Raw genomic sequence first — 26102 nt, forward strand, 5'->3', positions numbered from 1 at the left:
TGGCAACTCTCAAGACATTAATCTCTACTGAGATTTTCCCTTTCGTTGGTTATTGCCTCATAGACCCATTTGCCTGGAGCTCCTGGCAGAACTCCACATCCTAGACTGTGGCCACATGGCCATATTGAGTCCTGGTCAGACAATAAGCATCAGGGTGCTACCATTCCGTGATACCCACTCTGACTGACCACCAGCAGCAGTTTGCAATCTAGACGTCCATTTCCATCTATGTGTCCTAAGAAGACATACACTGCCAGGTTCACATAGCTTAGCTGGGGGGTACAGGACAGCAGAAACAGCATGCTGACTTGTCTGCCTCAGGTGAGTTCTCAGAGGTGGAAATTACAGTGGTACAGGAAATACTTTATCCCTGTCATCTCAGCCTTATAAGAAGCCAAACTAGGTGAATGCGTGTAAAACTACCATAGGTTAGATAAGCCTAGTGCTACAAAGAACTGATAACTTTGTGAAAACCCATGAGCACAGCTTCCAGTGGCCTAAATAAGACATATTTTGATTTAAGAGTCACATTCCCTTTGTGAAAATTGAAGTCTATTCTTATTAATTGGCATTTAAGGTCTATACAATGTCTTCCCAGTTCAAATGCACTTTACATTTTAGCCCATTTTTACTATCAAAGCAGCTGAACTTCCACTTTATTGTAACCCAGTAGGTTTCCTAGAAAGAAAAAGAAAACTTACAAGCAGAAGAGTAAGCCAATATCACCTCTACAGGAAGAAAGAGCTCAGCCCTGATGTTAGCTCTTTGTTCTCACGTGTCTAAACTAACTCCTGGTCCTATCCTGGTACCTCATCTTGTCTCTCACTCTCATCTGCTGCTCTCCGTTTCCCTCAACCCTGTGCCTCAAGCTATCATCATTTGTCCCCTGAGCAACTGTGCCTGCTCCTAGCTGATCCTCCTGATTCCACTAACTTTTCGCAGCCCAAGTGCAGAGCTCGATATGTCCCCACACTTCTCTGATGGGATGACACGGATAATTTCTCCTTGCTCTTGGAGAACAGTCCCTAAATATTACATAATTTGGGAAGTGTCATATTTTACAGTCACTGCAGGCCTGTGTGATGCCAAAGGCCCAGCCATTTTCTGCACACCAGCCACACTGGCAGTTTAAAATCATACAAGATGATATGTCTTCCATGAACAGGTCGTCTCTTCTGCCTAATACATATTGTCCTATCATTCATCCTATATTTCCTTCATCTTCTTCAGTTTTCAGTGCCACCCTTATGATTTCAAGTTGGAATTCTTGGATAACCCTCCATTTGTCCCCATTATTTTATTTCCCCAAAATTTGTATGTCTCTAGTTTTGTTCTTCACATCTGATCTTTTGTACACATAAGGTTGAATATTCAATTTAACATTATTTTCCAGGTCAATGTCAAGGTCATAATGATGTAAATTTTCTGTTTATGCTCATCTTTGTGTTTTTAGATGTTTGTCCATTTACTAGCATATAATTCATCATCAGTGATTATTTATTGAATCATCTTGCCTAATATTTTGCAACTACTTTCTCAAGACTGACATTCATTTCATCTTTGCTTCTCTTTTCCCAAGTATCTATGTGTGATCCTATGAGTATATCCACACCATCTCCCTCTCCACCATCCAAATACATACAAACATTCAGGCACCTTTCTATGCCCATGACATATTTCTAGGCTAAGGTGAAATCTCACCATTTACAAACACAAGACTCTCCAGAAATCCCAAGCTTGTCTGAATTTCTTCACTTCCACATGCACCATTGATAGTGCATTAACTGGGTCCATGAATTTTCCTCTGTTTGTCTTTGAATAACTCAATGGGTTAGGAAGAGACAGACCTCTGAAGGACTCAAAATAGATGAGGTTCATCTCACCTCTGCCTATTAAAGATAAATGATCTTCGTAAGTCACTTATTATCTTTATTTACACATCTGGTAAAGTATTTGCTCTTACTATGTACACACACACCGTGTCATATATTATGTCATGATAATAAGAGGAATCATTGCAAATGTACAGTAAGTGATAGCAAAGGTTACACTGTAAATAAGTTAGAGCAGGTCTTTCTGATAAGAGAGCTTGTAAGCAGAGAATTCACTGAAGTATAAGAGTGAGTCATGCAGATATCAGGGTAGCATTCTATGCTGAAATAAGAGCAGGTATAAAAAACCAGAGGCATAAGTGGTTTGGTGCTTTTAAAATTAAGGATGTGATTTTGACATGGGGAAAAAAAGCATTATAGATGGTGGGTCACACAGGGATCTTGGCAGAAATGGCCTCAGGTCATCCTTTCACCCAGTAAAAGTAAAGGAAAATATCAATCATTGAACAGATAAGGATGTGATTTCTTATGACACAAACTGGGAGTAAAGTATTTGAAATTATTATGAAAAGTCCTTTTCACCAGGTCACCAAACTTCTTTCCTTATTTCTCCATGTTTCTATTTTGTACTTCCACATTTTGGTCTTGGCTAAACCTTGATTTATACACCACTAGTATCATTTTATTCCCTCCTTTCTTACTCTGCCCCTTTAACCTTTTCCAATCATGCAGGAATCTGTGAGCAAAAAGAGCCTCAGAAGTCAGGGAAAGTAGGATGAGGGAGCAGCTGCAATGGCTTCAGGAATCCTGGTGAACATAAAGAACGAGGTGACCTGCCCCATCTGCCTGGAGCTCCTGACAAAACCCCTGAGCCTACGCTGTGGCCACAGCTTCTGTCAAGTCTGCATCAAGACACACGACAAAGAGTCCAGGATTGGCCAAGGAGGAGAGAGCAGCTGCCCTGTTTGCCGAACCCCTTACCAGCCCGGGAAACTGCGGCGTAATTGGCCCATGGCCAACATAGCGGAGAGGTTCAGGGAGGTCAAGTTAAACCTGGAGGAGGAACAAAAGGGAGATCTCTGTGTGCGCCATGGAGAGAAACTCCTGTTCTTCTGTAAGGAGGATGGGAAGGTCCTTTGCTGGCTTTGCGAGAGGGCTAAGGAGCACCGTGGTCACCACACATTCCTCATGGAGGATGTTGCCCAGGAATATCAGGTAAGAGACCAAGATGGAAGCAAGACAGGGCAGAACATGGTACTTGATTAGAAATCTCCACTTTTCATTCCACTTTAATTACCTTGTCACCATAGCCCTGAGGCCTGTGATCTCCTTTCTTCCTATGCTGACCTTCCTAGGTCTGAAGGATATTTACAATTACAAAATTGTAAGTAGATATTTTGTACCTTGCGCTAGTTGGTGGAGATTTGGTGCCCAAAAAAAGCTCTCATTACCTCTTTGAACAGGAAGGTAACTGGGCAACTGGGTGTATTGAGACATAAGTTCTTTCCTTGCCTCAGGATCAGATTTTTCTTCTAGGACAAAGAGAATAAGTTGTCTCTTAGGGAGTGGATATTGACTTCTGTCAGCTGAGTCTTAAAGAATACATTTACCACCTTAGGTTTTCTTCCAAGTCATAGATTCTAATTGCTTTTATCACATTTCTGTAAACTCTAGTCTCTCCAGAGATCAGCTTGATTTCTTCCCCATTTATCCTCTATTCTGATGCTGAGAAAGCCCAGTACTTGACTCTGGTTTGATTCCTTTCTCACAGGAGAAGCTCCAGGCAGCTCTGGAGAGGCTGAAGAATGAGCAGCAAGAAGCTGAGAAGTTGGAAGCTGATGTCAGAGAAGAGAGAACTTCCTGGAAGGTAGGATGTTACACATCCTGAGGAAGTTAGACTGAAATCTGGGCAGGACTTTGGGTGTTAGTCACCAGGAGCTCCCTTCCTCTTTGTTTCCTGACAGTTGATACGTCCAATAATCATTTGATTAGTCTTCTTTATTCTTTCCCTGATGGGGTGGGGGCTGATGAGTGAACATGTCACAAATGAACACACATATTTTGAGGGAGGTGATCACATAGATGGACTTTCTGGTGCAGATGGCTAGTGAATTCTGTGTTCCTTTCCTGTTATGTTTTTGTGTCTTTGACTCTCCAAGGGAAGACATTTGGCAATTGCTCATGGTTCAGTCCTCAGTGTTCAACTTTTGACAGAGGGTGGAGGATGGGGGTATGGGTCAGGAGTAATGCAGGGAGGCCTCACTCTCCTGGCCAGCTGTGTGAAAGCTGAGCCACACCCAGGTATCCAATTTGGCTCAGAGTTGGTCTCAGTAATGCAGATTTGAGGGTATTATTTTGGAATATGACAAAGAGAAGATAATAGGAAAAGTCAGCTTCCCCGAGAATTGTTACCCTACTTCTTTCTCACTTCCCTGTGAGAACTTCCCAAATAGAATAGTTCTTTATTCTGCCTCCCAATCTCTGCCTGAGAGCCTGAGTACCTCTCTCTTTCTCATTCCTCGAGAATCAAATACGATGTGACACACAACGTATCCAGGCAGAGTTTTATCAAATGAGAAGTATCCTGAACTCTGAGGAGCAGAAGGAGCTGCATAAGCTGAAGAATGAGGAGGGAGATATTCTACGTAACCTGGCCAAGGCTGAGAAAAAGCTGGTCCGGCAAAGCCAGTTGGTGAGAGCTCTCATCTCAGATGTGGAGCATCGGTTGCAGGGGTCAACAATGAAAATGCTGCAGGTAAGACTTGGGAAGAAGCCCCAGCATCTGAAATCTGAGAAAACCGAAGACTAGTTTCCTTCTTCTCTGTATTTCAGTGGTCTGTCTGGTAATGACACTAAGATTCCTTTGGTCCTGTTGTATCCCTTCCCTGCATCTATTTCAGAGGTTATAGGAATAATTGAATGCGTGAATAACAATGGAAAAATCTCATTTTTATTAATTCATCAAGTGCAGGCAAAAATTTGAGTGTGGAAAGAAGATGCCCTGTGTCCAGTGATATTCTATAGGCCCGTGTTTTCTACTATCTAGTATTCAGCATTTATCAAGTATCTCTTCATGACCTAGCTCAGTCATGGACAAACAATGCATTTTGGATTCCACGAGTTTTTCTTTTTCCTCAAAGAATGATTTCAGATTTCCCCCACTCTCTCCTCCATTTTCAGATCGAATAATTTGTGGAGGATTAGTATGATTTATTCTCTAAATATTCAATAGAATTCATGAGGGAAGCCATCTTACTCTGGGCTTTTCTTTTTGAAAGGTTTAAAATAATTTTTGAGCGTGTTTGTGTGTTAGGTTTATTTAGATTTTTTAAAGTTCTTGAGTCAGTTTTTGGTAATGTATGTCATTGTAGAAATTTGTCCTGTCTGTGTTGTCTGATTTGTAGATGTAAAGTTAATCATAATAATCCCTCATAAACCCTTTAATGTGTATAGCATTGACAGTAATGTCCCCTCTTTTATTCCTGATTTTGGTGATTTGCTTTCTCTTTCTCTTTTCTTACTTTGAATTAATTTAGTTATTCTGGGTCAATTTTGTTGACGTTTTATAAGAAGAATCCTTTTTCTTTCACAGATCTTATCTATTTTTTCACCTTTCTACATCATGTATTTCTGCTGTCACCTTTAATATTTTCTTTCTTTGTGTGTGTGAGAGTGTGTGTGTATGCAGGTACACACATGGGTGTGTGTGTTTAGTTTCCTGTTTCTTTTGTAGTTTTTCTTTTTAAAGTAGAAACTTAGATCACTGATTTGAGACCATCCTTTAAAATATAGTGTTTAATGATATAAATGCATTTCTTTAGCTGTATTCCATACATTTTGATTATTTGGTTTTTATTTTCATTCAGTTCAACCTATTTTCAAATTTCCATTGTGATTTTTTTGTTAACTCCTGGGATATTTGAAAGTTTGTTGTTTAATTAAAAAATATTTAATTATTTCTTACTTTTTCATCTGCTGTGGATTTCAAATTTAATTCCTCAGTAATAAGAGAACATATTTTTTATTTCAATCTTTTAAATGTATTGACACTGTTTTATAGCTTAAAATATTGTATGTCCAGAAAATTTCTCTATATGAATGAAGATATTGTATATTCTGCATCCATTGCGTGAAATGGTTTATAGATGTCAGTTAGGTTATGTTGGTTGATAGTATTGTCTATGTCTTCTACATCCTTCATAGTTTACATGCAAGTTGTTCACTCAATTATTGAGAGTGAGTTATTGTAAGATCCAACTATTATTATTGAATTATTTTTTCCTTTTAATCTAACTTTTGGTATTTTGAAGATCTGTTCTTAGGTGCATATACATTCATAATTGTTAAACTTTCTTGACATATTGAACCTTTTCTCCTTATGAAATTTCCCTGTCATTCTCCCATAATATTAATTGTCTTAAAGTCTGTTTTGTCTAATAATAATATAGATACTTGAGCTATCTTATGATTACTGCTTGTATGGTATATATTTTTACATTTGCCCTATTTGTGTCTTTGAATCCAAAATATACCTCTTATGGATAACAATAATTGAATGTTGCTTTTTATCAAGTCCAACAATCTCTGCCTCTTACTTACGGTGTTAAGAAATTGACATTTAATGAAATTATTGATATGGCTGTATTTAAATTTACCATTTTGATATTTGCTTTCTATATGTCTCCTGTAGTTTTTATTCTCATCTTTTTTCTTGAGAAGGTTTTTTGTGTTAAACGAATATTTCTAATATCAAATTTTAAGTTTTCCTATTTTCTAACTGTATTTTTTTTTTAATTCTTTTTTCCTACTGGTTTCCTTAGTGATTATAATATGAATCTTATCCTGTCATGATCTACTTCAGATTAATACTAACTTAATTCTAGTAAAATATAGAAATTTGGCTCCAGCATTGCTTCATTTCCTTCCAGCAACAACATAGTGATGCTTTCAATATGAGCACCTGATCCAGTGCAGGCCAATGCCATGCAGGCCTCAGAATATTTTGTGACAACTGGGAAGAAATATTCTCTTTTATTCTGGAGTTTATATCAGGAGATTCAGGTACCCTTCATGAACTGAGAAAAAAATCAGTATAGAGGGAATACAGAGAATTTGGAGAAGGATGTGGACTTAATCATGATGACAAGGTTTCAGCTTCAAAATTAAGCTTTGACTAAAGCTATAACTCCTCTCCAAATCTTTTCTCTACTTAATCTAGTTTTATTTGTTTTTTATCATGTACAACAAAAGCCATCATACAAAGAGCAAAATCATTTTTGGGGGGTAAGTATAGACCTGGCTGTTGTGGTTACTTTTGGTGACATGGAGGAAGTAATTCTGAAGTAAAAGGGATCAAATATATTGATATATATCTGTTCAAACAAATAAAATAATATCTGTGATGAAAAAGATCAGATGGCTAAAAACTGTTAAGAATATGGACTAAACTGGCTAGGTAGAAATTGAAGAGGAGGATAAATATTGTAGATTTTAGCACAGTGAGCAAGTGGATATTGGTAACATTATGAACAGTGGAGTATAAAAGAGAAGACAATTTGGTTGGTGAATAGTAAGTTACCTATTAGACATAAGTTACTGGTTCCTGTGTGTTCTTTACTATTGAATATATTAACCTTGATTTAAGAGGCAAAATTGATTAAAACTAAACAGTTGGAAACCTACTACACATGTGTGTGTACTGAATTTAAAGGAGTAGATGAGGTCACTTTTAGATATTGTATAAAATGAGAAGAGGGAGACTTGATAAATACCTACATTAATACGTTTATTGGCTTGTTCCCTCAGCAAAAGCCATGTAAACTTCTTGAGAAATATTTTGTTTATTTATTCATCCTTGATTTTCCAAAGCTTGAAGTAATTCTTGGCAAATAATAGTATATCATTTTACTTTTCTGTTGAACAAATGAAATACTCATGAATTATTCAAATCACCTCATGGGGATCCTTATGTATTTTGGGAAAAAATTATTGACATTTTGTTTTCCTCATAAATACGTCTCATCTCCCGATACTGAAAGCCTCATTGTGTATTTCCACTAAGATCAAAGCTGCTTCTACTTATTAGGAAACCTAGCAGCCTCACAAGAGTCTTCTGGAATGATGGCCTGAGTCTTTACTTTTTGGATCCCACATTGGGACCATCTCGATTCCCACGACATCAGTTGGTGGTAGACGAAGCTTTATAAGTGGAGAGGATGTATTATTACTTGACTGGTGTTTTCTCTTTTCTCTCTAGGATGTGAATGGCATCTTGGAAAGGTATGTTAGTGAGACCAGAGATGGTCCTTCTGTGCAGTGAAAAGAGGTTGAAAGTCATTAGAGTTATCTGGTGGTCAATTATAATAAAACATCGCTCAGGGCAGGATTTTGGATGCAGATTTATCCCAAATTTCTGTTCATAAATTATGGCTTGAGTGTTCTATAACTAGTGAGAATGGTCCAGATTATATGGTAGGGAATTTGTTTGGGAATGTTGCAGATTTGAGCTCAATAGAAGTATTAGGAATAAATTGTTGCGTTATCAGATCCCTGTGACTTCATAAATTTTATTCGCCTTGCGTACCTGTATCTAACTCAGGTTCCTGTATTGCACAGGTGCTTGACCTCTCCTGACAGGGTCTGCCAAGCACCTAGAATTGGAGACAACTCCTTGGTATTTAAAGTTTTGCCCTGGGAATAGAGGAAACCAGATCCTTCTATATGATTCTGTTTAGATTTCTAAAAACAGACTTGAATCCCAGGGAATATTTTGGTCCTGGTGAAAACAATTGACCCATCTTGGTCACGTACTTTAGGAGCCAGAATGGAAAGGGAGCATCCTTTTGTCTAAATTTGCTCACCTACCTAACAACATCCAGCTCTTCCAAACACATGAAATTCAGACCACTCTTCGTTCGGTGTTCATAACGTCTTTTCCAAGTGTTTATAATTTTTCCCAGAGAACTTGAAATCTCAGATGTTAGTCTGAGGGCCTCCCTACCGGGGTGTAGACTTTTAAGATGTTGGTCTCCCTAGACAGTATTCCCACACTTGTTATGCCTCAAACACCCAGGAACCAGTCTCTAAAATTTCGTTTCCTGATTATCTCCCTGGGAACCCACATCCATGCAGTGACTTCCACATGTTAATTTTTTTTTAAGTAATAAAGTTTTGTTTTATATTATTAAATCCTTAATTTCATATAATTTAGTATGATTTCTAAGAGATAGAGAGGTAGAGGTTAATGGTTTCACTTTGGAAGGAAGAAACTATGCCTCTGAGTGGTCATGACCTTCCCAAGGTCACACAGAGTGTAAATAGGAAAGTGGATGTGAACATATTTCTTCTGGCTACAAAGTCAGCAGTCTACTCTCTCCTTTTCAGGCTCTCCGGGGAAGAGGGTACAAGTGAATCAATGGGGTAAAAAGATAAGAAGATAGGAGTTTTGAAGGGACAAAATGTCAGAGCTGTTGGGGTCCATTTGTGTCATCCCTAGGAGTGAGACCCTGACTCTGAAGAAGCCAAAAACTTTTCCTGTGGAACAAAGGAGAGTGTCCCGAGCTTCTGATCTGATAGGGAAACTGCAAGTGTTTAAAGGTGAGGAGAGCCAGGGGAAGAGTGTGGGAATTGGATTCTTGTAGCATCAGGGCAAAATGGGGGAGTGGATGTTGTTTCTAGATGCAGGTAAAAGAAGGGAGAAAGACCTAACAGGGAGAAAGGGATCCTGTTCTGAAAATGTGATCACATCTAATGAGAGAACAGCCATATATCTGCTTTTTCCTCTCATTCACCAGTTCATAGCATCACAGGGCAACTCTCCCCTGTTCACACTCTAGAGAGAGGATAGGTATCAGTGTTTACTCCTTTGCTTCTAACAACACTGTTACAACTTTTGTCATTTCAGAGCTGACAGAGGTCCAGTGCTACTGGGGTAAGAAGGAATTACATGGTCTTCAAATTTCCATGTCCTGATCCTTTTGCAGAAGTTGTGGTTATTAATAGGTCCCGTGATCTTAGCTTCCTGTGTTCCTCCCCAAAACCTGCATACATACAACAGTTCTTAATGGTCCTATGCATCTCTGACCCATCAACACCAGTTCCTCCCCGTCAACTCCCAATATTCCTCCTCACAATGTCATGAGACACACACTTTCTATATCCCTCACCTGGTCCTGTAATTTTTCCTACAGTGGACGTGATGCTGAACCCAGTGAAGTCCTGTTCGAACGTTATTATATCTGCGGACAAGAGAAAAGTGATGCTTCGTCGTGTTTTAGAGGTTTTTAACATGAATCCATGTAATTTTTCTACTTTTGATATCTTGGGCCACCAATGTTTCTCCTCAGGGAAATATTACTGGGAAGTAGATGTGTCTAGGAAGATTGCCTGGATCATGGGAGTATACAGTGAAATAAGTAGCTTTGATATAAGTAGGATTTCTGTGTTTATTTTTGGCCACAGTGAAAATTATCCAAATATTTACTCCAAATATGGACCTCAAAATGGCTACTGGGTTATAGGGTTACAGAATGAATCTGAGTACAGTGCCTTTGAGGACTCTTCCACCTGTGACCCCCAGATCGTGACTCTTTCCATGGCTGTTCCTCCTTGTCGTGTTGGGGTTTTCCTAGACTATGAAGCAGGCACTGTCTCATTTTTCAATGTCACGAACCATGGGTCACTCATTTACAAGTTTTCTAAATGTCGCTTTTCTCGTACTGTTTATCCTTATTTCAATCCTTGGAACTGTCCAACTGCCATGACTCTGTGCCCACCGAGCTCCTGAATCTTCTGTTTCCCTCACCCACTTCTGCATAATGCCCTTGTCCTGGGGCTCGTCTCCAGCACCTGAGTTTATTTGCACCCTTCTGACCACCTCTTCCTTTCTTTCCCCTTCTTTTATTTAAGATGTCTTTGCATTAGTTGACTAGGGCTGCCATAACAAAGGACCACAGACTGGCTGATGTAAACAACAGAGATTTATTGTTGCATATTCTGGAGTCTAAATACCCAAAATCAAGGTGTCAGCAGAGTTGCTTCTTTCTGAGGGCTGTGAGGAAAGGCTCTGTTCCTGGTTCCTCTCTTTGGCTTCTAGGTGGCTGTCTTATCCCTATGTCTCTTCACATCATCTCGCAATGCGGGCTTTGTGTCTAGATTTCCCCTTTTTACTAGGACATCAGTTATATTGGAGTTGGGCCCACCCTAATGACATAATTATAATTAAATTACATCTGGAAAGACCGTATCTCCAAACAAGGTCACATTCTGAAGTAGTAAGCGTTAGGACTGCAATCCTAAGTTATAGATTTTAAAGGAATACAATTCAACCCATAACAATCTTTTATACTTCTGTACCATACAGAGAACACTTGAACTTTTTCTTCCTAAAATCTTGCTTCCATTAGGAGAGAATGCTTATTATTATTTTTTTTTTTTTCATTTGCAAGGGAAACACATCTAATCCCTCTTGTAGAAAGAACAGTATTGCTGTAACTCCTCTAACATTTCTTTTCTTCCACATTCCCTCTGCTGCTTAACAGAATTAGGAAAGGAAAAGTTGTCAGCCCTATCCTTTTTATGAAGGACAGTGCACAGGAATCTGTCCCTAAATGGTGAATCTTTCAGAGTGTCTTGCTTTACCAATGTCATCTCACATTTATCACAGAGTTAAAGGGGAAGTACAGAAATAAAATACTCACCAGGAATCAATTTTTGGTGCTCAGAGTTTCTGAAGTCAAATCTGGTCTCTTCACTTATAATCTGTGTAACCTTGAATTAGTTACTTAACATTTCTTGGTGTCATTCTCTTAAAATAGAAATTTATGTTAAAGATTATACACAATTCCTAGGATCACTTTGAGAAACTAAATTTTATTAAATGTAAAGCACTTTACCAAGAGTCTTATATGTAAGAATAAATATTTGTTATTATTACTCAAAAAATGTAAGCTCAGTTGATGTCCCGTGCAACAGTTTGTTCACTGGTTTTGCTTCAATAAAATGACAATTGACTCTACTGATGTCCTGTTTTTCAGATCCCAAAACCCCACTGCAGACAGCATGAATTTTTATGACGTGCCCTGTAGAGAGGGTCATGTTCAGGCCCAGCTGTCCTTATGAGAGACAGCCTTTTGGTGTTCAGTCCTTTTCCTTGAGGTGAAACACTTGGGTATACCACTGTATTTACTATCTTATGCACGTTTCCCCTTTTTCTAAAAAAAAGAAAAATCATGTTCAAACTTAAGATGAAGAATAGAACTACCTAGGATAGCAAAGACACAAAGTTTTCTTAGAGAAATATGCATTAAAACTTAGGGCATGGATATAGTCCACTGCTCTTCTTCAGATATCTCCAGTTTTACATGTACACGTTTGTGCATTGTGTGTATTTAATTCTATATAATTTCATCAAATGTGTAGATTTTTATTACCACCACTGCAGTCAAAATACAGCATGGTGCCATTAAAAAAAATACCTTGTGCTACCATTTTACAGTCAAAGTCATCTCCTTTCTTACCTTCCTCCCTAACCCCTGGCAACTAAACAATCATGCAGTATATAGTTTTTGGCTATTACAAATAAAGATGGTATGAACATTCATATGTTTGTATGAACATACATATGTTTGAATGAACATAAATTTTCATGTTTTTCTTGGATAAATGCCCAAGAGTACAATTGTTGAGTCATATTGTAAGCACATGTTTTGTAAAAACTGCCATATTGTTTTCCAGCCTCTTTACGATTTTACATTCAGCAATATATGAGTGATCCAGGTTCTCCGAATCCATACCAGCATATGTCAATTTCCTGGTTGTGATGTTGTACTATTGTTATACAATATGTTATCATTGGGGAAAACTGAGTGAAGGGTATACAGGATCTCTCTATAATATTTCTTAGAATTGCATGTGGATCTACAGTTATCTCCAAATAAAAAGTTATAAATAAAAAAATAAAAAAAAAAAAAACTTAGGGCAGGCTATGCTACTGAACAAATTTGAATCAAGATTTGCAGGACTGGAGGAAGCTTGGGCTTCTGAGCCAGGCACAGCACGGGAGTGATGGGCAGCCTCAACCTTGCTGGACACTCATGTGGTGCAGAAACTGGTAGAGAGCAGGAAGAATGAACTCCCAAAATGAGGTCAACAGCTAGACCTGTTTACTCTGGGAAAGTAATGAAATCATGTCCAAGTGGTCTCTTACTTATTAAAATCAGGAGCTGACAAAGCGATTCTTACCACAAAAGGAGAAATGCCAGTCCAATTAACATCAAGGAGAGAAACTAGGAAGATTATGAGAGTGGAAGATGATGACGATGACAATGATCTCCCCCAGCTGAAGAAGAAGTCAGAACGGCTCTTATTTCCCAACTATTTGGCCTACCCAGCTCTCCCTTTTATCTACACCCCACAGCAGAGGATTCAACACAGTCGCATAAAGGTGGCTCCTCCATACCTCCAGTATCATGCCCTGCGGATGGCTTACCTCCGTTACTCTCCCATGAGAAACGTCTCCTTTCCACAGGACCACACCTCTTGTCATTGGTTCAGAACTGGGATGTGTCTGCCCCTTCTGCCGTACTCAGAACACCAAAAAGCATAAAACTAGGTCCCCTTTGTAATTCACCAGTGAGTAAGAATCACTCCTTGTTCTCCTCTGTCCCGTCCAAGCCACTAGTGTCTTTGGAGCCTCAAAATAGAACTTGTATAGGACTAGTGCTGACATTCCATCCATTTTTCTTTCCTGAAACATTGCCATTTAATATGCAAAAGCTAGTATTTAAGGTGAGGATTCAGAACTCATCTCTTTGAGAAGATGATTTCACTGAAATTGAACTGGACCAACAGGAGCTCACCTACCAAACTTTGCTCAAAGTGAGTTACTGTGAGCTGAGTGTTAATCCAGATCAAGTGGAGAAAATCAGAAAGTTATCCAGTAAACTGGTAAGAAAGGACAAAGACGTTGCTCAACTGCAAGATTTCCAAGAGTAGGAACTGGTTCTCATGAGAAGTGAAAACGATTTTGTCTTCAGAAAAGCTGCATCCAAAGTGACTCAAAGGTCTTGCTATATGAGAGCTTCAACCCTGACTTACTGATGCAGCAGGGACTTTTATTGCTGTGTATTGTGACAATGTGTGTCACCACTGTGCCAAGGACAAGCCACTGATCTAAATGTCTTGGATGTCCAGGACGGCCTCTGGTTCACTGAGTAGCATACATTAAAATTGTTCTGCCAAGGTAGGAAGACCCTGTCCCCGAGGGAGCAAGGCCACCCTTCCAAGCCTCTTGGTGCACAATGAACCTGTTGATTGAAGCTGTGAACAGCTGAGAAGTGGTCTGGAGAGGCAGAAGCCAGTGGTTCTATATCCAGTATCTTTTACAAGCAGAATGTCAGAGAGTTGTCCAATCAGAAGACGAGAGAGAGCAGAGCCTGTTTCTAGTCTCTCCTGTTGACAGTGCGCCTGAAGGGCTGGGATGCACTTTTCTTGGTGTTGTGTGCTCCCAACTCTCCTGAAATGTGAACTTACTAGAGAAAAAAACTGGAGAAGCACAGGTACTGGACAAAGGAATTTTAGTGTGACTTGTGGCTGTTAGGTTTCCAAGAACATATTTGTAAATGTTACTCAGCTGAAAGTATTTTAGAATACAGTTACCTAGTTGTAAATATGCTGTAAACCAAAAGAGCTTCCCCTTCCCCACTTTTTCCTTTGTGAACACTCATGACTGCATCTCTGTCTCTAGCTGACCACTGTCTAGACAGTCATCCCTGCATTAACTCCCTGTCGTGGTCACTAGAGGACTCTATGATGCTTTCTGAAAGAGTAACCACTTTTTTGAGTCTGAATTGATTCCTGTCATCTACATGTTTAATTGTACCATAGGAGAAGAAGACAAACATTGGCAATCCATGTTCTCCACTTTTATTTTTTTACTAGAAGTGGGAAGCAATTTTTGAGACAGAATCTGTTGCTATTTTAAAGGTTATTGCGGGAAACTGAGGTAAAGTAGTGAGCATCTTTATTTTTAGGTCAAAGATAAAGATTCTTTTGATATTATTAGGATTTTTACACCACTCTAAAATCTGTTGCTTCTGCAAACAAATTATTTGATCTGAGGGATCCCCCACTACCACCATCAATCCACTTAACAAAGTCAATTGTGAGTTTACAGGCATTGTTCTAGAAAAAACACACACCTCATTAAACTATTGGGCGTGGCATAGGAATTTTTTAAAGAATGCATTCAAGGATTCTTTTCCTTTTCTTCAATGTCATTAATGTTAAAAGAAAAGCCACTCTCTTGTTGAAACAAACAGCTTAACTTTAGAAATAAGAATGAGCACACTTCCACAAACAGGAGAGCAGGAGTTTGAAGCCAACTGTTGAAGGGCATTCCTGCTGTCTTCAGTAGTTTTTTCCCCATAGTGCCTACAGTTTCCAAAGGACTTTAACTTCCTAACTGTGTTAATTTTATTGGGACACTAGGATTGAGAGAGATCCTGTAGGAATGTCAATGGAAGAGAAGGTTGTGCTAAGATAACGGCCTCCTGCTGCTGCCTAAATGCTGAGCTGAAGGAGGTGGGTTCAAGGCCAACTTCATGGAGTCACTCCGTTCAGTGACTTAATTGTATTCCACCGATGACTTATAGTGAGTTAGTCTCCCTTGTACAGTGTTTGCACAGCAGAATAAAGGTTACTTATTATCCTCTTTCTTTGAAGTGTTTTAAAAAAGAAATTTCTCTTATCTTTCAACCAATTAGAAGTTAATTTATCTATATATATTAACCTTTTTTTCCCTTCATTTTGAAAAAAATTAGTGTAACGGGTAAACATTTTAATTGGATAGTTAAAAGGTTGCACTCTGAAAACAGATCAAATTTTTTATAATGATGGTATAGACACTTAGTGGCCCTTATCAAATTAACTAATTTCTATGGAATTCAATTTCTCACTTGTAAAATAAGTAAAAATAATAAAACTTACTTGCTGGAGATGTAGGGAATGAAGAACTATTTCCCTTCCCTCTAGGTTCTTCTGGCTATTCTGAGAATTAAATTGACATAAGACAGATTAACAGGAGAAAATCAAACAAAAGTTAATAACATGTATACATAGGAGAAACCCAAGAAAACTGAGTAACTCAACAAAATGGCAGAAGCCACTATCTTAAATACCATCTTCAGCTAAGGACAAAGGAGGATGCTGGAGGTAGTGGTTTGAAACTTCAAAGGGGAGGAAGGCAATATACATGGAGATGGAAAAGCCAATGTTTGATAAACAAATGTTGACCATGCCTTGCAGAGACATTGAGAGTTGGAATGGACTTTGATTAAAAGGCCCTTGTTAGGTTCCTGCCTATCACGCTTAACTCATATTCTATAATAGTTATCTTATGTGATTAGCTTCTTCCTGAAACAGGCCTTCTATCTTAAATACTTTTAGGCAGTAAGGGGGAAGGTCAAAGTTTCTTTCAGAGTTTTTCGTTCTTAAAAATAATCAAGCCAAAGAGACACATTTTGGAGTGGCAAATTCTGATCCTCCATTAGAATATTGTGGGAATTAAACAATAGAATATTTCTAATATCTTCTGCTATTTTCTTGCATGTAAGCACTGACCCAGAGTGGTGTCTATTGGGGACGTTTTTTCTTAGCTTCTTTTCCGACTTGAAATAAATGATTTTAAGAAAGCACATTCAATCACGTTAAAATAATTAACTTTGCTTTATTTCAAGAAATAGGATAGTTTGAATAAAGAATCACAGTCTTTAAAATTTTTTCTATCCAATTATAAAATAAATATCACATTATTGTAAATATAACTTTGTTCTGATCATCGTCTATAATTGTAATAGCCTCTTTGACCTCAAAATCAACATGCTAGATAAATATCGTATTCCCTTTCTACTGATGTATAAAAAACTACCACAAATTTGCTGATAGGCTTAAATTTTAAGCTTAAAAGAACATGCATTTATTATGTCACAGTTTCTGTGGCCAGGAGTCTGGGCACAGCTTAGCTGGGTTCTCTCCTTTAGTATCTCACTGGGATGTACTGAAAGGAAAGAGAGTTTGTTACCTCAAAATATGCATCTCTGGGAGATTGATTATTTTTATTTTTATTTTTGGTGAGGAAGATTGGCCCTGAACTAATATCTGTTGCCAATCTTCCTCTTTTTGCTTGACTAAGATTGCCCCTAAGCTAACATCTGTGCCGATCTTCCTCTATTTTGTGTATGGGATGCTGCCACAGCATGGCTTGATGAACGGTATGGGTCCCCACCCAGGGTACAAACCCACGATCCCCTGGTTGCTGAAGTAGAAAGCACACACTTAACCTCTGCGCCACTGGGCCAGCCCCCCAAGATTAAGTATTTTAAAGGAACAGAAGTCTGAGAATTTTTTTCTTTTTCCTCCCTCTTAACTGCCTAAAGCAATTTATATGAATAGCCTATAACAGGAACAGAGCTATCACCAGAGATATCTACAAGGAATATGAGCTAAATGTGGTGGTGGAGACTTGGCAGGACGTAGAGATCGGAGTCCTCTCCATGTTCCTCCTGTCTCTGCAAGGCATGGCCAACATTTATTTACCAAACATTTGCTTTTCCATCTCCATGTGAATTGCCTTCCTCCCCTTTGAAGTCCCAAACCACTGCCTCCAACATCCTTTTTTGTTTTTAGCTGAAGATAGTATTTAAAATGAGGATTTTGGCCATTTCAGTGAGTTACTCAGTTTTCTTGGGTTTCACATATATATACCTGTTATTAAACTTTTGTTTCTTTTCTTCTTGTTAATCTGTCTCATGTCAAATTAATTCTTGGACAGGCCAGGAGAACCTAGAAGGGTAGAGGAAAATTGCTTCCTCCCTTACATACTCAAAGTGCCAACTGGGATATGTGTTAGAGTAGGAAAGAATCTGGATCCAAGCTTACCTAGGTGTAGATGGAATTCAGTTCCTGGCACTTGTAGGACTGAGACCCTCAGCTCTTACAGACTGTCCAAAGTTCCCTATTATGTGAGCCTTTCTATAGGAATATCACAACATGGCTGTTACTTCTTCAAGGCCAGCAGGAGAAAGAGAACTACTGTAGGGAGATAGTCTTAGATAATGTAATATGACCACAGTAGTGACATCCCATCACCTGTGCCACATTTCTTTGGCTACAAGGAATTCACCTACTGCCTACTCTCCAGGGAAGGGATGGCATGAGCAACCCAGGCATGAACACCAGGAGGCTGGTATTGATAAATTGTCCATATGTACCTTTGCTAGCCTTTGTCTCCAAGAGGTTTCTCTATTGATTACAATATGAATCTTATCCTTCCGGAAAAGTAGAGTGATGCTTTCAGTATGGGCCCCTGATCCAATGCAGGCAAATGCCATGCAGGCCTCAGAATTTTTTTGTGATAACTGGAAGAAATTTTCTTTCCTTCTGGCATTTGTATCAGCAGATTTATGTTTCCTTCAAAAACAGAATAAAGTCAATATAGAGGGAATAAATAGAATTTTCAGAAAGACATGGATGAGATTCTGATGACAAGATTTTAGTGTTAAAATTGATATTTGACTAAAACTATAGCTGACCCCCCAATCTTGACTCTACTTAACCTAGTTTTATTTGGTTTTTGTCATATACCAAAAAAAAGCCATAACACAGAGAACAAAACCATTTTTTGTTCTGTGTAGACCCAGCTGTTGGCCTAGTTTTTGGTGACATGGAGGAAGTAAGTCTGAGATAAAAGAGACCAAATATATTGGTACATATCTGTTCAAGCAAATAAAATAATGTTATGATAAAGAAGATCTGATGGCTAAAAACAGTTAAGAATATGGACTAACAGGCTTGGTAGAAACTGAAGTGGAAGACAAATATTGTAGTTTTGGGGCCAGTGACCAAGTGGATATTGGTAACATTAGAGAGAATGGGATATAAGAGAGGAGACAACTTGGATGGTGAATAGTAAGTTACCTATTAGACATCCTAAGTTACTGGTTCCTGTGGCTTCCTTACCACTGAATATATTAACCTGCATTTAAGAGGCAAAACTGATTAAACATAAAGAGTTGAGAATAAACTGCATATATGTGTGTGTTGAATTTAAGGGAGTAGATGAGGTCATTTATAAATAGTATATAAAATGAGAAGAGAGAGACTTGAGAAATGTCTATATTAATACATTTGTTTTCTTGTACCCCCAGCGAGAGCCATGTAAACTTCTTGAAGAATATTATGATTACTTACTCATGTTTGATTCTCCAAAGCCTGACATAATGCATGGTAAAAAATAGTATATCACTTTACATATCCACTGAATAAATGAGAGAACCATGGATTATTCAAATTGTTTCAGAGGGAGCCTCGTGTATTTCTGGAAAAAAATGATGAACCTCTTGCTTTCCTCATAAATACGTCTCAACTCCACATATTGAAAGCCTCATGATGTGCGTCCACCAGGGTCAAAGCTGTTTCTGCATTTTAGGAAACATGACAACCTCACAAAAGTCTTCTGTAATGATTGATCTAGGTCTTGTCTTTACTTTTTCGCTCTCACATTGGGACCATCTCTATTCCCACTGTATCAGTTGGTGGTGGGGATGTGAAGAAGCTTTGTAAGTGGAGAGGGTATATCACTTCTTGACTCACATTTGCTCTTTTCTCTCTAGGATGTGAATGGCATCATGGAAAGGTATATGAAGGAGATGAGAGATGGTTCTTCTGTGTTGTGAAAAGAGGTTTAAAGCCACTAGATTATGTGGTGTTCAATTAGAATAAAACATCACTCACAGCAGGAAATTTTGGGTGTACATTTACATTAAATTTCTGTTCACAAATCATAGCTTGAGCATTCTATAACTATTGAGAATGGACCAGATTCTATGGTAGGGAATTGGTCGGGGGAAGTAGCAGTGTTTGGATGAACAGCTGTCTCAGGGATAAGGTGTTGCATTATCAGACTCCTGTGACTTTATCAAATTTATTCACCCTGCTTGCCTGTATATCACTTAGGTTCCCATAGTTCCTATGTGCTTAACTTGTGGGAAGATCCTGTCTTCTTTATCTGCCAAGCACCCAGAATTGTAGACAACTCCTTTATATTCAAATTTATGCCCTGGGAGTAAAGGAAACCAGGTCCTTCTGCATGGTTTTGTTTTGATTTTCAAAAACAGACTTGCATGTCAAGGAATATTTTGGACCTGTTATAAACAATTGATCCGTCTTAGTGGTGTATTTTAAAAGCCAAAATGGAAAGGTGGCATCTTTGTGTCTAAATTTGCACACCTACCTGGCAGCATTGAGCTCTTTCCTAACACATGAAATTCAGACCACTATTAGTTTTGTGTTCATAATGTCTTTTTTTCCTAGTGTTTTTTAACTACTCCCAGAGAACCTGAAATCTCAGATGTTATTGAGGACCTCCCTACTAGGGAGCAGTCTTTGAAGGTCTTGGTCCTCTCCAGACAGTATTCCTATACCTATATGTCTCAAACCCCCAGAAGCCAGGTTCTGCAATCTCACATTCAATCATCTCCCTGGTAACCCACACCCACATAGTCAATTTTCCACAGATTAATTTTTTTTTTAAGATTTTATTTTTATTTTTCCCCCCAAAGCCCCAGTAGATAATTGTATGTCATAATTGCACATCCTTCTAGTTGCTGTATGTGGGACGTGGCCTCGGCATGGCCGGAGAAGCGGTGTGTTTGTGCACGCCCGGTATCCGAACCCAGGCCGCCAGCAGCGGAGCACGTGAGCTTAACCGCTAAGCCACGGGGCCAGCCCCAGATTAATTTTTTTTAAAGCACCAAAGTTTTGTATTGATTTATTAAATCCATTATTTCTTATAATTCCATATGATTTATAGGAGGTAGAAAGGGAAAAGTTAATGATTTCATAATGGAAGGAGGGAACTGTGCTTCTAAGATGTCTAGACCTTCTCAAGGTCACACAGAGGGTAACTGGGAGGGTGGGCATGAACACATTTCTTCTGCTTCCAAGGTAGGAGTCCAATCTCTTCTTTCTCAGGGTTTCCAGGGCAGAAAATTCAAGTGATTCAATGGGATGAAAAGATAGGAAGTCATGGGTTTTGGAAGGACAGAAGGTCAGAGTTTTTGTCATCTCTAGGAGTAAGACCATGAATTTGGAGAAGCCAAAAACTTTTCCCAAGGAGCAAAGGAGGTTGTCCCCAGCTTCTGATGTGATAGGGAAACTGCAATGGTTTAAAGGTGAGGGGAGCCAGGGAGGGATGTGGGTGTGGGATTCTTATCAGGGCAAAATGGGGTAGTGGATGTTGTTTCTAGATGAGGATAAAAGAGAAGAGAAAGGTCTGACAAGGAGAGAGAGATCCTGTGCTGAAGATGATCAGATCTAAGGGATAATGGCCAGGTGTCTGCTTTGTTCTCTCATTCAGCACTTCATAGCCTCACAGGGCTCCCCCCCCCTTCCCCAGTCTAAAGAGAAGCTAGGTATCAGTATTTACTCCTTTGCTTCTAACAAGATCATTGCAACTTTTGTCATTTCAGAGCTGACAGAGGTTCAATGCTACTGGGATAAGAAGAAGTTACAGGGTCTTCTTCTTCATATTCAAATCTTCATGTTCTGATCCCTTTTCAGAAGTTCTTGTTGCTACTATGTCCCATGATTGTAGCTTTATGTGTTCCTCCCTAAACATGATACATGCAACAGTTCTTAAATGTCCTACCCATCTCTGACCCATCAACACCAGTTCCTCCCAGTCAACTCCCAATATTCCTCCTGACAATGTCACAAGACACACCCATTCTATATCCCTCACCTGACCCTGTAATTTTTCCTACAGTGGATGTGATGCTCAATCCAGCCAACGTTATTTCTGGTGTTGTCGTGTCTGCAGAACAGAGAAAATGACACTTTCTTACATTTTGCCGTTTTTTAATATACATCCACATGATTTTTCTCCTTTGATGTCTTGGGTAAGCAGTGTTTCTCCTCAGGGAAATATTACTGGGAAACAGAAGTGTCTAGGAAGATTGCCTGGATCCTGGGAGCATACAGTAAAACAAGTAACTTCAATAGAAATAAGGTCTCTGGGGTTTTTTTTGGCCAAAATGTAAATCATCCAAATGTGTACTCCAGACACAGACCTCAATACCGCTACTGGGTTACAGAATTACAGAATGAATCTGAGTACAATGTCTTTGAGGCCTTTTCCACCTCTGATTCCCAGGTTTTGACTCTTTCCATGGCTGTTCCTCCCCATCATGTTTCCTAGACTATGAAGCAGGCGCTGTCTTATCTTTCTATGTCACAAACCATGAGTCACTCATCTACAAGTTCTCTAAATGTTGCTTTTCTCAGACTGTTTATCCATATTTTACCACTTGTAACTGTCCAGGCCCCATCACCCTGTGCCCACCGAGCCCACCGATTCTTAATACCTCACCCACCTCTTCTTAGTGCCCTTATCCTGGGGTTCATTTTACTGCACCTGAGTTTACTTGTACCATTCTGATCACCTCATCCTTTTTTCTCCTTCTTTTATTTAGCATGTCTTTTTAATAGTCTACTAAGGCTATCATTACAAAGTACCACAGACTGAGTGACTTAAATAACAAAAATTTATTGTCTCACAGTTCTGGAGGCTAAAAGTCCAAAATCGAAGTGTCAACAGAGTTAGTTCTTTCTGAGGGCTGTGAGGAAAGGATCTGTTCCTGGTTTCTCTCTTTGACTTGTGGATGGCTGTCTTCTCCCTATGTCTCTTTACATCATCTTCTCACTATACGTGGCTCTGTGTCTAAATTTTCCCTTTTTATAAGGACACCAGTCATACTGGAGTGGGGCCAACTCTAATGACATCATTTTAACTTAATTACTTCTGTAAAGACTCTATTTCCAAAAAATTTTACGTTCTGAAGTATTAGGAGTTAGGACAACATATCAATTTTAGAGGAACATAATTCAACCCATAACAGTCTTTTACACCTCTCAACCGTATAGTGAAAGTTTGAACATTTTCTTCCTAATATCTTGCTTTCATTAAGACAGAATGCTAATTTTTTTTTGTATTTGCAAGGAAAACACATCTTAGAAAGAACTGTGTTGCTGTAACTCCTCTGAAATCTCTTTTCTTCCTCATTCCCTCTTCTCCTTAACAGATTTAGCAAAGGACAACTTGTCAACACTATACATGTTATTGATAAATAAATGGCAAGCAATACGATATATTGGAACATGTGAGGAAGCCATTTGGTGTAAAACTAATACAGCCTGACCTTGTTTTTCCAAAAGGGGCCTGTGGCCTCTGAACGGTCATTGTAGATCTGCTTTAAGCAATTAACATGTCCCAAAGAGAAGAACAAATGCCTTTAAGATAAGGATGCAACTTCCCCCACATTGGCATTTCCTTAAGGATAAGCATTTCTCCCTAGGCTAGGATTTGATTGCTGCACTCATCCTGTGACCACCCAACTTGAAACAATAGACCTGCTACTTGCCATCCCCATCGAGACAGCAGACCTGCTACCCGCTGTGTCCATCAATAGCTATGCTGACAGGGCAATCAGCCTGGGAAATCTTGTGACTATTGTACAAGGGACATTGCAGTCATGTGTGATACCCACTCTTTGATGGTATATAACTGCTGTGTACTCCCCACTTCTTTGGTGCCCTTCATTCCTTAGGGAAGGAAGGCTATGGGCTATATGGTCTTTAACAGCTGGCTCATAATAAACTCACTCAAATTTTGATTTATCGAATGATTATGGATTATTTGAGTCGACATTATCTAGGACAGTGCATAGGAATCTGTCCCTAAATAGTGAATCCTTCAGAGAGCATTGCTTTACCAATGTCACCCCATATTTATCACAGAGTTAAAGTGGGATATGCATAATTAAAATCTTTACCAACAGTAGATTTGTGGTGCTTAGAGTTTCTAAAGTCAAATCTAGTCTCCTCACTTTTAAGCTATGTAATCTTGAATAAGTTACTTACCATCTCTGGGTCTCATTTTCTTAAAATAAAAATTAATTCTATATGTTGTAAATAATTCCTATGATCATTTTGAGAAACTCAATTTTATTAACTGTAATGCACTTTTCTAAAAGTCTTAGATGCAAGAATAGTTATTTGTTATTATTCCTGAAAAAATATAAGCTATGTTAATGACCCAAATAGTTTTGTTTTGTTTTCAACATTTTGTTGAAAAAAATGATAATTGGTTCCACTGACATCTCAGTTTTCAGATCCCAAAATCCCACTGGGGACAGTACTGAGTTTTCATGATATGTACTTCAGAGAGGGTCGTGTCTAGGCTCAGTTGTCCTTATGAGAGACAGTCTTTTGTTGTTCAGTCTGTTTCCTTGTGGTGAAACACTTGTGTATAGCACTGTTATTACCCTATGCGTGTTTCCTCTCTTAAAAAAGTCATTTTCAAACTTAGGATGAAGAATAGAGGTATCTAGGATAGCAAAGACACAAACTGTTTTTAGAGAAGTGTGCATTATAAGTTAGGGCAGGCTATGTCACTGTACAAAATTTGAGTCAAGATTTGTAGGACTGGAGGAGATTTGGGCCTGTGGGCCAGGAGTAGAGGGGAGAGGTGGGTGCCTTGAACTTGGGGGAACTTCAGGAGGTGCAGACACTAGTGGAGAGTGGGGTGAATGTGAATTCCTAAAATGAAGTCAACAGCTGGAACTGTTTTCACTGGGCAGGTAAACACCATCATCGCTAGGTGGTCTCTTAATTGATAAAATCAGGAGCTGACAAAGAGATTCCTACTACAAAAGAAGAAATGCCAGTCCAATTAACATTAAGGAGAGAATTCAGGAAGATTATGGGAATGGAAGAAGATGATGATGATGAAAATCTCCCCCAGCTGAATGAGTCAGAACAGCCCCTTGTTTCCAACTATTTGGCCAAACCAGCCTTCCCTTTTATCTCTACCTCTAAAGCAGTGGATTCAGCCCAGCTGCAGAATGGGGGCCTCTCTACATCTCTTGCATCACCTGCTGTAGATGGCTCAGTACCATTGCTCCCCACTGGGCAACCTCCCCTGTTAGGAGCCTTTCCATAGGACCACATGCCTTTGGCATTTGTTCAGAACTGGGATGTATCCGCCTCCTCTGCCATACTCAGAACACCAGAAAGCACAAAACTACGTCCTGTTTTTTAGCCACCAGTGAGTCAGAGTCACTCATTGTTCTCTTCTGTCCTGTTTAAGCCACCAGTGTCTCTAGAACCTCAAAATGGGATGTGTACAGGATCAGCGCCAGTGTTCCATCCATTTTTCTTCACTGGAGCATTTCCATTTTACATGCAAGAGCTGGTCTTCAAGGTGAGGACTCAGAACCCATCTCTTCAAGAAAATGATTTCATTAAAATTGAACTGGACTGACAGGATCTCATCTACCAAAATTGCTCAAAGAGAGCTGCTGTGAGCTGAGTGTTAATCTAGATCAGGTAGAGAAGATCAGAAAGTTATCCAGTGCTCTGCTAAGAAAGGACAAAGATGTTGCTCAATTCCTGGATTTCCTAGAATTGGAACTGCTTCTCACAACCAGTGGAAACAATTTTCTCTTCAGAAATGCTGCATCCACACTCACTGAAAGGCCTTGTTACAACCAGAGAGCTTCAAAATGACGTACTAATGCAGCAGGGACTTTTATCACTGAGTTTGTGACAGTGTGTGTCACTTCTGGGCCAAGGAAAATCCACTGGTCTAGATGCCTTGGATGCCCTGGAGGGCCCCTGGTGCCACTGTGTGGCACACACTAACATCGTTCTGCCAAGGTTGGAAGCCTCTGGCCCCAAAGAGCAGTGCCATACTTCCAAGCCTCTTGGTGCACAATAAATCTATTGCTCGAAACTGTGAACAGCTGAGAAGTGGTCTGGAAAGGCAGAAATCGATGGTTCTATGTCCAGTGTGTTTTATGTGTAGAATGTAAAAGAGTTGTCTAAGCAGAAGCTGCCAGAGAGTGAAGCCTGTTTTAAGTCTCTCCTATTGACAGTATACCTGAAAGATCTGTTGGTATTTTAAAGGTTATTGTGGGAAACTGTGCTAAATGTGTTAGTACTGTTACCAAATAATGGCTCCCTCCACCCTATGTGTTCAGAAGCCAATATTGTAGTACAAAGGTCTTTGAGGGAAGAAAGTTTATTGTGCATAGGAGAGAGAAGGAAGGCTCTTAACTCTGTCTCCAGGATCCAGGGTATAGGGTCAGGTTTAAAGGATCAGGGAGGGCAGGTTGGTATGCGGAAGTGCTGGCAGGATGAGTTTCCATTGGCAGA

At 39.2% G+C, this 26102-nt stretch overlaps 1 protein-coding gene and 2 pseudogenes across 3 annotated transcripts; all 3 read left to right on the forward strand.

The window, feature by feature from the left end:
• Window positions 1-2624: 2624 nt before the first annotated feature.
• Window positions 2625-10617, forward strand: LOC131408759 (E3 ubiquitin-protein ligase TRIM22-like). 3 transcript variants are annotated; one of them, XM_058545808.1, is made up of 7 exons: window positions 2625-3047; window positions 3604-3699; window positions 4357-4587; window positions 8089-8111; window positions 9328-9428; window positions 9736-9762; window positions 10022-10617. In XM_058545808.1, the coding sequence occupies exons 1-7, from the start codon at window positions 2625-2627 to the stop codon at window positions 10615-10617; spliced, it is 1497 nt and encodes a 498-aa protein (XP_058401791.1). The 3 variants fall into 3 exon arrangements, with proteins under 3 accessions (XP_058401791.1, XP_058401792.1, XP_058401793.1); XM_058545809.1 differs by lacking the exon at window positions 9736-9762; XM_058545810.1 differs by lacking the exons at window positions 9328-9428; window positions 10022-10617 and having other exon boundaries at window positions 9736-9766.
• Window positions 10618-12958: 2341 nt separating this feature from the next.
• LOC131408765 (ankyrin repeat domain-containing protein 40-like) lies at window positions 12959-13931 on the forward strand (annotated as a pseudogene).
• Window positions 13932-18552: 4621 nt separating this feature from the next.
• LOC131409092 (ankyrin repeat domain-containing protein 40-like) lies at window positions 18553-25454 on the forward strand (annotated as a pseudogene).
• The last annotated feature ends 648 nt before the right edge of the window (window positions 25455-26102 follow it).

This window comes from Diceros bicornis, chromosome 7, assembly GCF_020826845.1.
Source record: "Diceros bicornis minor isolate mBicDic1 chromosome 7, mDicBic1.mat.cur, whole genome shotgun sequence".
Taxonomy (NCBI): Eukaryota; Metazoa; Chordata; class Mammalia; order Perissodactyla; family Rhinocerotidae; genus Diceros; species Diceros bicornis.

What these genes read in the sequence shown, in the direction of transcription:
- LOC131408759 (XM_058545808.1), top strand. Translation starts at nt 2,625, where the DNA reads ATGGCTTCAGGAATCCTGGTGAACATAAAGAACGAGGTGACCTGCCCC. An exon ending in GTGAATGGCATCTTGGAAAG is followed by an intron (nt 8,112 to 9,327) that starts GTATGTTAGTGA and finishes TGTCATCCCTAG; the next exon opens with GAGTGAGACCCTGACTCTGA. An exon ending in AGAGGTCCAGTGCTACTGGG is followed by an intron (nt 9,763 to 10,021) that starts GTAAGAAGGAAT and finishes TTTTTCCTACAG; the next exon opens with TGGACGTGATGCTGAACCCA.